General features: G+C 38.8%; 1 protein-coding gene across 1 annotated transcript in view; it reads left to right on the top strand.

The window, feature by feature from the left end:
• Ccdc14 (coiled-coil domain containing 14) overlaps positions 1 to 12,940 on the top strand; it is a 36,863-nt gene that overhangs the window by 20,152 nt on the left and 3,771 nt on the right. Inside the window, 1 exon segment of the mRNA XM_050159891.1 lies at positions 7,876 to 7,946. Within this exon segment, the coding sequence (XP_050015848.1) occupies positions 7,876 to 7,946 (71 nt within the window).

Raw genomic sequence — 12,940 nt, forward strand, 5'->3', positions numbered from 1 at the left:
TACAAAGCTACTGTCTCAGTATGTTTTCCAGGGCACAGATGGGGACAGGGAGTGTGAATATTACGTGTCTTGGACCAGAAGTCGTCATTTCGCCGTCCTTAACATTTTGTAATCTAAACTTAAAACCAGTCAAATGCTGTGTCCTAATAAAATTGCCTGCAACGTGTGGTCAGGGAAGAGAACCCGGATAAGGCTGAGCTGAGTGCTGGTAGCCCTGACACACTGAGACATAGGACAAAACTTACTTAAATTTTTAAATACTTTTTTTCTTTTTAGCCCTATTAACTTACTGTAATTATATTCGTAATTTGCTTAAGAAAGACTTAAACCACAGAAGTAATCTTGAAATGTAGAGGAAATCACCCATATAATCTCAGTATTGTTTTAACTTCGGGTGTTCCTGTGATGACCAATGAAGCTTAAGTCCAGGATCTGTTGTTGTTTTTGTACTGGGGTTTGTTTTCAGATGCTTCTGCAGCTCTGCATTGTGACTGCGCCCTGACTGTTACAGTGGGAAGAGATGGGTCTTGCAGGGACCTACACGAAACTTGAAAACTGTGAAAGATTCCCAGTTGGAGAGTAGTTCAAAGTCATGGGTCTGTAGCCCACAGAGAGGACATCTAGTGAGATTTCCTTGCTTAGGATCATTAAGAGGTCATTTGTGGATAGGGTTGCTGCATTTAAATGCTAATAACACTGTCATACTGTCGCCAGTCCTGATCTGAGGGATCCCTGTGATAGTATTAATCTTTCAATATTAAAATCAAGATTAAGTATGTGGAATGGATAGCAGCCACTATTGAGTGTGGTGCTGTGCTGGCCGCTGTTCTTCATATGCGCCGTCACGCGAGTCCTCCCGGTAGCTCTATACAGTATTATGCTACTTCCATTTGGAGAGGAGGAGACCAAGGTACAGAAAGGTATGTGATTTGCTGAAACTTGTGTATTTAGGAATTGAGGGAATCAAGGTGATTTGATTTTAGAGTCCCAGATCTTAGCTGTGGGCTTCTACAGTAACTCCATGAAGAAATAGACGCTGGCTTAATTAAGGGTCACTCTTCAGGTGTATTTTGTAGAACAAAAGGATAATACTAATAAGTGCCTATTATTTAAAAGAGTCATAATCCAATAATTGGTTCTTAAGCATACCAGAACCTATCTGAGAATATTATCCGCTTAGCTTGTCTCCGTGGAAATATTGTTGGTCCTCACTTCCGTACCTCAGAACATTCCAGAATTGCTGGAGTTCATTTGTAACCCCTCATGAAACGGAGGCTTACCCTTTATTTTGTCACCAGTTGTTTTTAACTTTTCTAAAGGTGACTTAGAAAAATGAACTTAACTGGTATCCGTTTCTGTTTAATTGACAGCAGAGATTTTTAGCTGTCTGTCCTTAGGTAAAAAAGACTGTAGAACATTCTTTTGCCACTGTTAGTTACTTGACCTTTTAGAGGATAAAATCACTGAAAAATGAATTTGTTAGAGTTCCTTAGAATAGGCTAAGGCTTCCAGTAGCCATGTGGGAATTTTATACTATTTTTATCTTTATTTGGAAAAAAATAATTCATAAATCTCACTATAAATAAAAACTAGAATGGGTGGGCTTATTTAGAAGTGATTTTCTTTTTTTTTTTTCTTGTAGACATTTGTAAACCACATGTTTTTAAGTAGAAACCTCATCCTTTCCCTTCCCACCCCACACAACTTAGTGCATCGCCATCTTGTGGCGAAAAGAAAAACTGCTGGATGCCTTGCTTCTAGTACTTTGGGCATTTTCATGTCCAGATCTTCTGCGATATTTGAAACACAGTAGTCTCTTGTTTATTCTTTCTGTTCCCAACCCACAAGATATCTGTAATCTGTAATGTTTTGTTGACTCTGACTATAGGATCCCCTAGTACATCCCAAAATATCTTTGATGGAGGTTCAGAGTAGAATGTTACGTCATATTAAGAACCTTCAGTTTAGAGAGTACCTTAATATTTGTGAGGTGACTTAAGATTTATGATCACTTCCTGATTGCAGACTCAAATATAAGCTCATTAGAGTCCAGACAAAACATAACAGTTTAAGAGCAAATGGGCAGAGTTGAAGAGAGGTGGTGGGAGAGCCAATGTGTGAAAATTTAGATTTATTCTGTTGACTGGAGAAATAAGTAAGACTATTGCAGGCCACTCAAACTTGGGTCATATGAACACTGAATTGTTGTATTGGTTTGGGGCTTTTGTGTTTTTTTTTTTTTTCTTCCTTCCCATTTTAGTTTCTACTGGAGTAATAGTTCAGCATCTCTTAACAGTCTTATTTCTTTGTCCTCTTTGTCCAAACACTTTACATTTTGTATCTCATCATTGTTTCTCATCCCTTGATGTGTGGGCGGGGAGGTGTGGGATTCGGTGTTCTGGATGAATCCTGGGGCTTTGCATATACTGTGCAAGCTTTCTACGACTGCTTTATACTCTAAACTCAAGCTTAAAAATAATGTTTTGGAGGCCTGGGGATAAAATCACTTGCTGCACATGTGTGAGGATCTGCATTTGTATCTTTAACACCTACATAAAAAATCCGTATGGCCCTAGTGGCCTCTAGCTTGGGAGATAGAGACAGGGGTCTGTGAGCAAGCTGCTAGCTACACTAGCAAAGTCGGTGAACTCTGGGTTCAGGGAGAGACCCTTCCTCAGCAAAATAGAGAACAGAAAAGACACCCAACATGAACCTCTGGCTTCCACATGCTCATTCACGCTGTAGGTGCCTCCATACATGTGAGCGTGTACAACATACACACACTCACACTGTCCTCTTTTAAAATGTACTAAAAATGAATTGCAACCATTATACATACCATACACAAGTTAACTTGCAAAGAATGATGGCACAAACGCTGGTGGGAGTAAGCATAGGGAGGGTCCTATATCTTTTACTGGAGAAGACTCCTCAATAATCCCAAAATATAAACCAGAAGGAGTAATTATATTAAAATTCAAAATTTCAAATTTTGTTTTTCAAAAATTTAAATACTGTTAACCCAAAATGAAGAGGCACCAACAGACTTTGAAAAAAAGTGTGCAAAATGTATCTTACAAAGAACTTATATATAGACTGAACACAGAACAATTAAAATTCTATGTTATAACTCTACTTTGTGTTGTTTTCAAAATGGGTAAAATATTTGAACAGGAACTTTATTACAGAAAACACACAGAGTTGGGCACAGAAACACATATCTGCACTTGGAAGATGGAAGTTAGATGCAAGGGTAATCCTAAATTCAATGGAAACCCTACACAGGAAGACCCCTCCCTCTAAATAAATAAATACAACCAAACAAAACAAGGCTTAGGTTGAGGACATATGTGGCCTAGTAGGAGATCTCTTGCATGGCATGTGTGAAGTGTAGCTAGAAGTCTTCTCTGTCCCATCCAGTGTTGCTGGACCAGTTTCTTTCCCGCCTGCTGGTCCCTACAGCTGCTTGTAAAATAATCATTCGGAGGTTTAATATTTATTATAATTGTTTGACCGCTGCTTCTTACTGACTAGCTCCACATATAAATGAACCCATTACTAATAATTTGTGTGTTGCCACATGCCCATGACCTACTAGTAATGCTTTAGGATCTTACACCTCTAGCCGCTGCTGGCATCTCCCTAACTCTGCCTTATTACTCCTCGTATCTATGCTTGGATTTCCTGCCTTACCATATTCTGCCCTGCCATAGACCAAAGTAGCTTCTTTATTAACCAATGGTAATAAAACATTCACAGCATACAGAGGGGGTATCCCACATCAGTGAAGCTTAGGATTCTAATGCATGAAAATCAAATAAGAACACAAAAAGACAGTTATCATCATCAACCACTAAGAACCTGCAGGGTAAGAGCACAATGAAACATCATGGTATACTCATTGGAATAGCAACAATCAAAAGAACAAACCATTATTAGTGAGGATGTGGAGCCATCTTGGCTAGGTGGAATGTAAAATGGTAAGAGCACTTTGGAAACAAGTTTGGGAGTTTTTTCGAAATGATGTATAAATTTGTTGAATGATCTAATTAGTCCACTATTAGCATTTTCTCAGAAATGAAAGCACATATGTCCATAAAAACTTATATTCATAGGAAACAAATGTCTGTTGACAGGTGTTCATAGTGGTATTCAGCAATTAAAAAAAAAGGAATTGTTGATACATGCAGCAGAACGGATGAACTTGAGAATTGTTATGCTGAGTGGAAGAAGCCAGGATGTCAGCGTGTTCATTTCAAGATTCCATATCTATAAAACTCTAGGAAATGAAAACTGTCTAAACCATGGTTAGCTGTGTGTCCAGGAAAGGAGGGGTATGAAATTGGCCTGAGGAAACTCCAAATGATGCGGATCTTACTATTGTGAAGGTTTTATCACACCATATGACAAAATGCACTTTAAATATATGTATATTAGTGTACATAGGCTTTATCTCCAAACAGTTACATAAAAGTAAACCAATTAAAGCATATTTACTTAAATGTCATCTGTCTTTGGTTAAAATTAAATATATTTAAATTGAACACATTAAAAATAGTTTATGTAATAGCCATTCTTGAGAGATTATTTTTATTATTAATTTTTAGTATTTATAAAACAGCAAAAATTTAAAAAGCAGAGAATAAGAGAAAAAAGAGTGGCTCCTGGTAAGGAGTGTTTTCATCAATGTGGGAGGAGTTTCAGGGTGCACCTCGGCTAAGACACAGGAGTCAACCAAAGGAATGAAGCTGCAGGCGCAGAACTGAGAGAGGACAGGGTCAAGAGAGAAAGAGAATGAGAAAGAGAGAGAGAGAGAGAGAGAGAGAGAGAGAGAGAGAGAGAGAGAGAGAGAGAGAGAAAAGTAGTGAAAGGAGGGACGGGCTGCATTCCCACTGCCAGGCTCCCGGCCACCTTGGCTAGCTTATACCCCGAAATAACAACACACAAATTGTATTCCTTTAAACGCTGCCTGGCCCATTAGCTCTATCCTCTTATTGGCTAACTCTCACATATTGATTCAACCCATTTCTAATAATCTGTATATCACCACAAGGTCGTGGCTTACCGGGAAAGATTCAGCATGTCTGACCTGGCAGCTTCGTGGCGGGCAGCTCTCTGTCTCTGCCTCCTTTCTCCCAGCACTCTGTTCTGTCTACCATGCCCATCTAAAGGCTGCCCTATCAGAAGGCCAAGGCAGTTTTCTTTATTCAACCAATGAAAGCAACACATAAAAAGAAGACCCCCCTACACCAGAGAATGAATTCTATGTACAGGCATACTCATGTGGAAGCCAGATGAAAATGTTGAGTTCCTTCCTCAATGGCTCATCTTATTCCTGTAAGATAGGACCTGGAGCTGAACCAGAAGACTATTGTTTTGCTAGGCTTGCTGGTCAGTGAGTGCCAGTCTCCGCCTCCCAAGCACTGGGTCTGAGGTCATGCCCAGCAAACTCCCACGCTACACAAGCTCTCCTGCAACTGTACCTTCTGCAGGCTCTCCTCACCATAGGAAGGCAATGCTTAGAGAATAGGATGGGGGTCGGAGGCTGTAGCGAGTGATAGAAAGTTCAAACTGGCTAATGTTTTCAAGGAGAAGAACCTGAACAGCAGCATTCAAAAAGATGATAAGAAAAAGCATTTTCCCATATAAGGTACCTGCTAGTTTTCTGGAAGATACCAGAAGAGGTATTCTGTTTTATATTCTGGGACATCTCTCTGTTCTGCCTTTTCTAGATCTGCATGTTTTGTTATTGAGGGGGAAAAAAAATAGCGTTCTGTCTGCTGCTTATTCTTTTCTACTTTATAATGTGTCTTAGAGGTTTTTTTTTTTTTTTTTTTTTACCCCAGTGGTGGATATTGAACCCAAGATCCAGTACATGCTTTGAAAGTGCACTGTCACTGAGCTAGCCCTAAGCTCTTTGTGGTGATATTTCTATGGCAGTACATATGTATATTTAATTATTTTTCAGTGCATATTAGTATTTCATCATATGGATGAGCTATAACGTGTATCACATCTTAAGTTGTTTTCAGTTCTCATCGAATATTACACTCTATATCTTGTATATATCTGTAATGTTTTACATGCTTTTGTATTTATATAGCTATTTCTCAGAGTAAGTAACCTATGGGTAAAACCAACTTTCCAGAGATGGTTAAGGGCGTTTGCTGCTCTCACGTAAGACCCAGGTTTGCAAGACTCCAGTTCCAGAGGGTCTGACTTGGCCCCGCTTGGCCTCACTAGCACCAGGCAGACATGTGGTGCACAGACATGCAGGCAAAACACCCATACACATAAAATGAAATTAATTTTAAAAACTATTTTGTCAAAGATAAATGTTTTATAGCTTGGATGATGCCAAACTGTAATCCAAATGGTTACATTAAATTCCTACTGACTGAGAAAATTCTCCTATACTGTCACTAATGAAGAACTATTTCCCTTATTTTATATTTTTGTAGTGTATGAGTGTGTGTGCATGCGTGTGTGTGTTCTGTATATTCATGTATTTGTGTATACACCTGGAGGCCAGTTGTATCATGCCGCTATGCCCAACTTCTCATGTGAGCACTAGGAATCCAAACCCAGGCCCTTTGTTTCTGTGGTAAGTCATCCCCTATCCTCAAGCAATGCCTTTCTTGGATGCTTCTTAATCACTTAGCTTTCTTAGATAAATTGCTTATTTTATCTTTTTACAGAACTTCAATTCTAAAACAAGCTTCAAATTGTGATGTGTTTAATCTTTATATTCTTTACTTGATGGATGTTGGATTTTGAGTCTTGCTTAGGGATGCCTTCCTTAGTTAAAGATTATTTATGTTTTCTTATAAAATCTGAGTTGTTGGATTTTGTGTTATTGGTATATTTTGTGTTCTTAACTCTAATCTATCAAGAATTAATACTTGTGAATGGTATTTGGTAAGGGTACTATCATTTTAGATTCAATAACTAAATCAAATACTTTAGTTTAGAAAGTTTCCAGTCCTGGAAAGATATTAAATACCAGAGAGTTTTTGCTTTGTCCTAATCAGTACCTACTTACATATTCTTGTTTGTGAAGCAGGTACATATTGTGAAGACAGAGTTGATACCAACATTCTAATGAAGTAGCTATTAAAAATGAACGTTTCCATCTAATGATGAAATTGCTGAAGGCATAAATTATGTGTCCCAAGTTGTTAATGTATCACAGACATGAAGCAGAAATATGTCTGGTAGTTGACACCTACAGGTATTCTAGTTGACAGCAATGACAGCTATTTTTAAAGGTAAACTACAGTAGTAAAGATTCTGTAAATGTATACACACACGTATTATTTCAAAAGAGATGTGAAGGTAAAGATATGGAAAACAAAGGAAACAGCTGGACGCGATGGTACATGAGTATTGTCCCAGCACTTGAAAGGTTGAGGTAGGAAAATCCAAAGTTGAAGCCACTGTGAGTTACAGTACTGAGTTCCAGGCCAGTCTTGGAAACCGTGGGGCAGGGTTATGGTGTCCTGAACAGTAGTTCTGCAACTCTCTGCCCTGGTTCTGGTGGTGCAGATCTGTAATCCAGCTACTGAGGCAGGAAGATTTCAAGTTCAAGACTAGCCTTGGAAATTTGATTGAGAGTTTGTCTCAAGTGTGAGTGTGTGTTCTATAGATATAAAAAGTACTTGTCAGGTCTGGGGCTGCTGTTTTCAAAATGGACCCCTGAATGGTGTGGCTTTGTTGTTTTGTTCATTTAAATCTTGTGTTCGGTTTGGGATTTGAGATGGACAGGTGATGATAGTATTTGTCTTTTTTGGTAAATTTATGTATTTTTGATAGGGTATCAGATGTAAACTGTAAAATGAGTTTAGGATTTTTACAAGTCTTCATTATTTCCTTTAGGCAGCTAAGAAGTTTGAACCAGCGCCTCAGAGAAGAAGAGAAAACTCCAAAGGCACCTAGTAACCTTGAATGTAGGTAAAAGAACTTTAAGAAATGAAACAGAAGTCCTTGTCTCTCTGGAAATGTTGGTGCAGACTTGTGCTTTCTCAATTACTTTGTCTAAGTGGGGTTTCTCTCTATCAACTTTAAAATTAGGAATAACTGTTTTATAATTTAATCTTAATCCCAGGACTTGTGACGTAGGAGGATTGCCACAGTTTAAGGCCAGCCTGGGCGACATAAAATAGTACTACTCCAACAAGAAGTGTATGCAGTAAGACCCTATCTAGAGAAAACAAGTTAATAAATATGGACATACCTTAAATAACCACATAAGTATTCTTGTTGACTCTCCTGTATTTAAGGTCTTCTGAAAGATACTTGGGTATTTTCAGCCTTTCCTACAGTGTGAGCAACAATGAAGTGAAGATCTCTGTCCCAATGTCTGCACATACATACATATTTTACAGGCGAGATTTCTAGGAAAATTGCTAAGCCAAAATGTATATATAGTGGCTGTTTTGACAGATATTGTCAAACGACCCCTCTTTTTTCTGATGATTTGTTCTAAATGGGGGTCTTCCTGTGTTGCTCAGGCTATTCTTCAGCTTCTTGGCTCAACTGATCCTCCATCCTTACTCAGTTGATGGAATTACAAGGTGAATACCAAATTATCTTTATGGATCACAGAGCTTCACAGAGAAAAACAAGAGCATAAGAACAGATGAGAACAATTTTTTTGTTCTTGGAGTTTTTTTTCTTGAGTCTAATGTAAATGTGATGTTACAAAGAAGTACATTGATGCCCTAGAATTTTTTTTCAATTTCTGAATGATAAAATATTTTCAAAAAGTATCAGCAGAATAGGGAAAAGTTCTTTTGTAATATATGACATAACAAGCTTATTTCTTTTAATGTAAAACTCTCTTGCAAAGCAGGGGAAAATCCGAGCAACCAATAGAGTAAGCACTTTTCAAAAATGCCTAGCTTCAGAGTAATTTATGGTAGGTCTTTCTGGTTCTGCTGTTAACAAGGGTATGGGTAGGAAGAAGGCCAGAGAGGAGGCCATACGGAAGTGGGAATCAGCAGTTGCCTCTCTAAGCGGTTTATCTCTTTGTATTCTCATAATCATTTACCGTGGTGTACTTCGGAGAGTATTTATTACTGTTTATAATAATTTGCTTACTACAGGCTCCATGAGAAAAGGGACCTTGTTTGTGTTGCTCACTGTTGCATACCCAGATTCTATTAGTGATTCATACACAGTAAGCAGTCACTTAAGACTGCATTAGATAAACAAAATGTTGCCATATACTTTCATGTAATTTCATTTATTCTTTGAGAACTTCATGAACATATACCATGCATTGTCATCATTCCCACCCCTCAATACCACACTTCTGACTCTCACAGGAGACCTCCCAACACATCCCCTGCCCAACTTCATGCCCTCTTTTCTTGAAAACCCCAGTGAGCTGAATTATTGTTGCCTCCAAGTGTGTCGCTGTGTGTCCTTCTATTGTAGCATAGGCAGCATACCGACGGCATTCCCCCAGAGAAAATGACTCAGCCCTAGGGACCCATCAACTACAAAGAGCTCCTCCATTCGGGCAGGCCTGCAGTTTCTCCACTATTAGGGTAGGGTTTGACTGGTTCAGTCTGATGCAGGTAACCATAGCTGCTGTGAGCTAGAGTGCAATGCCCATGTTGTGTTCACAGCGCTCCTCCCCGTCCTGTAGCTCCTGGTTCTTTCTGCCCCTCTTCTGTTTTCCCAGAACCTGGGGAGTGGGGTTAGCATAAATGTCACATTTATGTCTGACATTCTTAGTCTTTTATTTCCAGCACTTTGATCAGTTATGAGTCTCTGCATTGTTTCCCACTAGAAAAAGAAGTTTCTCCGACCACGGCCAAGAGCAGCATAGATCTATAAGTATAAACATAAATCTTCAGAGGATAGCTTGACATTATAACCACATAGCAAAACAACAGTAAGCAAGTTCCCCTAGGGCCTAGGACCTCTCTAGTCATGAGGTTTACAGTACGAATTCCCTCCTGTGTAGCAGGGCTCAAATCCAATCACAAAGTGGTTGGCTGCCTCCGTTACAGTTCGACAGTCTTTAGTGGGCACGTCTTGCCTAGAAGATGAGCACTGTGGCATACCAGGTCGTCCAGTTGTAGGTATGATTACTGGTGTCTGTCTCCTCCCCTACCCGAGTTTGTGCATTCCCTGGGGTTTCTCTTGTTCATCTGTAGTCTTACTCTGTTGTGATCAGATATATAACTGTAGGAATTGTTTGAGTGTTCCTATATTTGTCAGGAGTTGTTTTGCATCCTAATACATGATCTATTTTAGAGAACTTTCTATGAGCTGCTGAGGGAAAAAATGTGATTTCTATAGTGTTTGGGTGGGATATTCTGTAGATATCTGTTAAGTTCATTTGACCTGTAATATCAGGTATTTATTTCTGTTTAATTTTTGTCAGGATGACTTATGTGTCTGTGAGTGTGGGATATCGAAATCAGCCACTGCCATTGCAGTGGGATTCATTTCTGACTTTACATCTAGTTTTATGAGGTTGAGTACACCAGGAATTCAGGGACATACATTCAAAATCTTAATGTCCTCTTGATTGATTGTTCCCTAATCCGGAGGAAGTAACCTTTATCTTTTTTTATTTTTATTTTTATTTTTTTACTGTTTTGGTTTGAAGTCAGTTTCATCAGGTATTAGAACAGTGACCCTTGTTTGTTTTCTAGGTGCAAATTACTATTTACTTATACTTTGTTCCATCGCTTTTACCATAAGGTAGTATGTCTTTTATGGTGAGGTGAATTTCTTAGAGGCAGTACATAGATGATTCCTGCCTTTTGATCTAACCTACTAGCTGTGTCTTTTGATTACAGAGTTGGCTGTGCATTGGTATTCAGTTGTTTACCAACTAGGAAGTTGTTACGACCTAGGAAGGTGTGTATTGATTGCTGCATTTTGTTGATTTTGTTGTGTTTAGTTTTTTCCTTTGTTGTTATTATTCTAGCATGTGTTGTTCAATCTTGTGACCTCATAGATGGAACTGTGTTTTTCTTCAGTCAAAGACTCTTTCTAGCATCTTCTCTGGAATCAGCTTAGTGGTCATAAATTCCTTTAGTCTATTTTTATCATGGAAAGTTTTTACTATTTTTTCAATTATGACAGATAATTTTCTTGGTGAATAGTCTGTGTTGGCAATGCTATTCTTCAGAACTTGAAATTTAGCTTTTCAGGACCTCCTGGCTTTTGATGTTTCAGTTGACAAATCTTCTGCTGGCTCTGATGGGCCTGCCTTTATATATGACTTGGTGTCCCTTTCTTTCTGGTTTCAGTTGTTCTTTGTTCTGTATATTCAGTGTGTTTATATCTGTTGCTGTGATTAAACACTCTGACCAAACCAGCCTAGGTAAGGAAAGAGTGTACTTGCCCTGTGCTTCCAGGTCACACTCCATTACCGAGAGAAAGAGGTCAAGGCTGGAACCTGCCTAGGGAATACTGCTGCCCACAGTTAACAAAACAATCAAGACTGTCCCTCACAGACACATCTACAGGCCAATCTGATAGACAGTTGCTCAGTTCAGATTCTCTCTTCAGGTGGTTCTAGGCTGTAACAAGTTGACAGTTAATGTTAATTAGGAGAGTGTTTTAATTGTAATCTGACAAGGGGGGGTTGTTTCCTATTCAGTGTTTTAAGTAACTTTTTTATCTGGATTTGAATCTTTTCCCAATACTGAGAAAATGTATGTTATTTTTCTATGCATGTTCTCCTTCTGTGCCCATTACCTGTGGATTTGGTCTTTTCTCAATGTCGGGTATATCTTGAAATCCCCATGGTGCCTTGTTATTTTATCTTTGTCCTTGTTGAATTTGTTCCAAGTCTTCTACTTTGTCTTCAGACTCCAGTGTTCTGTCCTTTCCTCAATCCAGTCTGTTGCAGAGACTTTCTACAGAGCTTTTTGTTTGATTCACTGCTTCTGGTTTTATTTTTAGCAATTCAGAATGGGTTTTCTTGAACATTTCTCTGTGTTTCTTTTTGCTGTTGTTTGTGTCTTTGAACACAAAGATTTTATTCTTTATTTGTGTGTGTGTGTGTTCGTGTTCATGTGTGTGAGTACTCATGGAGGCCTGTAGTAAGAGCAGCAGGCAGGCCTGCTTTTCATCTCGCCCGGCTCCCGCACAGCTAGCCTTACACACGAAATAACAACACACAAATTGTATTCATTTAAACACTGCCTGGCCCATTATTTCTAGCCTCTTCTTGGCTAACTCTCATATCTTGACTAACCCATTTCTAATAATCTGTGTAGCACCACAAGGTGGTGGCTTACAGGGAAAGATTCAGCAAGTCTGACCTGGCAGCTGGCTCCATTGCATCTGACATCACTTCCCTTCTTCCCAGCATTCTATTCTGTCTACTCCACCCACCTATGTTCTGACCTATCAGGCCAAGCAGTTTCTTTATTAATTAACCAATGAAAGCAACAGATAGAATATGACCCTCCTCCATCAGAGGCCAGAAAGGCATATTGGTGTTGTAAGCCGCCAAATATGGGTGCTGGGAACCAAACTCTTGTCCTTAAAAGCAAGCACTCTTTAATGGCTGTTTCGCCAATCCCAACACATAATCATTATTTTTACTTCTTTTCTATAGATTTCATCAGATGCCATTGCTGTAGGAACAATAATTTTTGGAGAAGCTGTATTGTCTTGGATTTTTTGTTTGTTTCTTATGCCACAATACTGAGGTTTATACCTCTAGTATTATTTTGTTGCTTGGTTTTTTTTTTTTTTTTTTTTTTTTTTTTTTTTTTTTTTTTTTTGTCTTTTAATAAGCTGTATTTTTTCAGTTGGAGGATTTGCAATGTTTAAGTGGTCCTTATATCGGGTAGAGTTGAGTGTGTAGTTCAGAAAATAATTCCTCAGTCTAGGAACTCAGGGTTGCTAGCCTTATGGAATGAATTGCTGGTGCAGTTGCACAGAGTTGGAAGGTGAAGTCTTT

This window comes from Alexandromys fortis, unplaced genomic scaffold (genome assembly GCF_014885135.2).
Source record: "Alexandromys fortis isolate MF-2015 unplaced genomic scaffold, M_Fortis_MF-2015_v1.1 scaffold_119, whole genome shotgun sequence".
In the NCBI taxonomy this organism is placed as follows: Eukaryota; Metazoa; Chordata; class Mammalia; order Rodentia; family Cricetidae; genus Alexandromys; species Alexandromys fortis.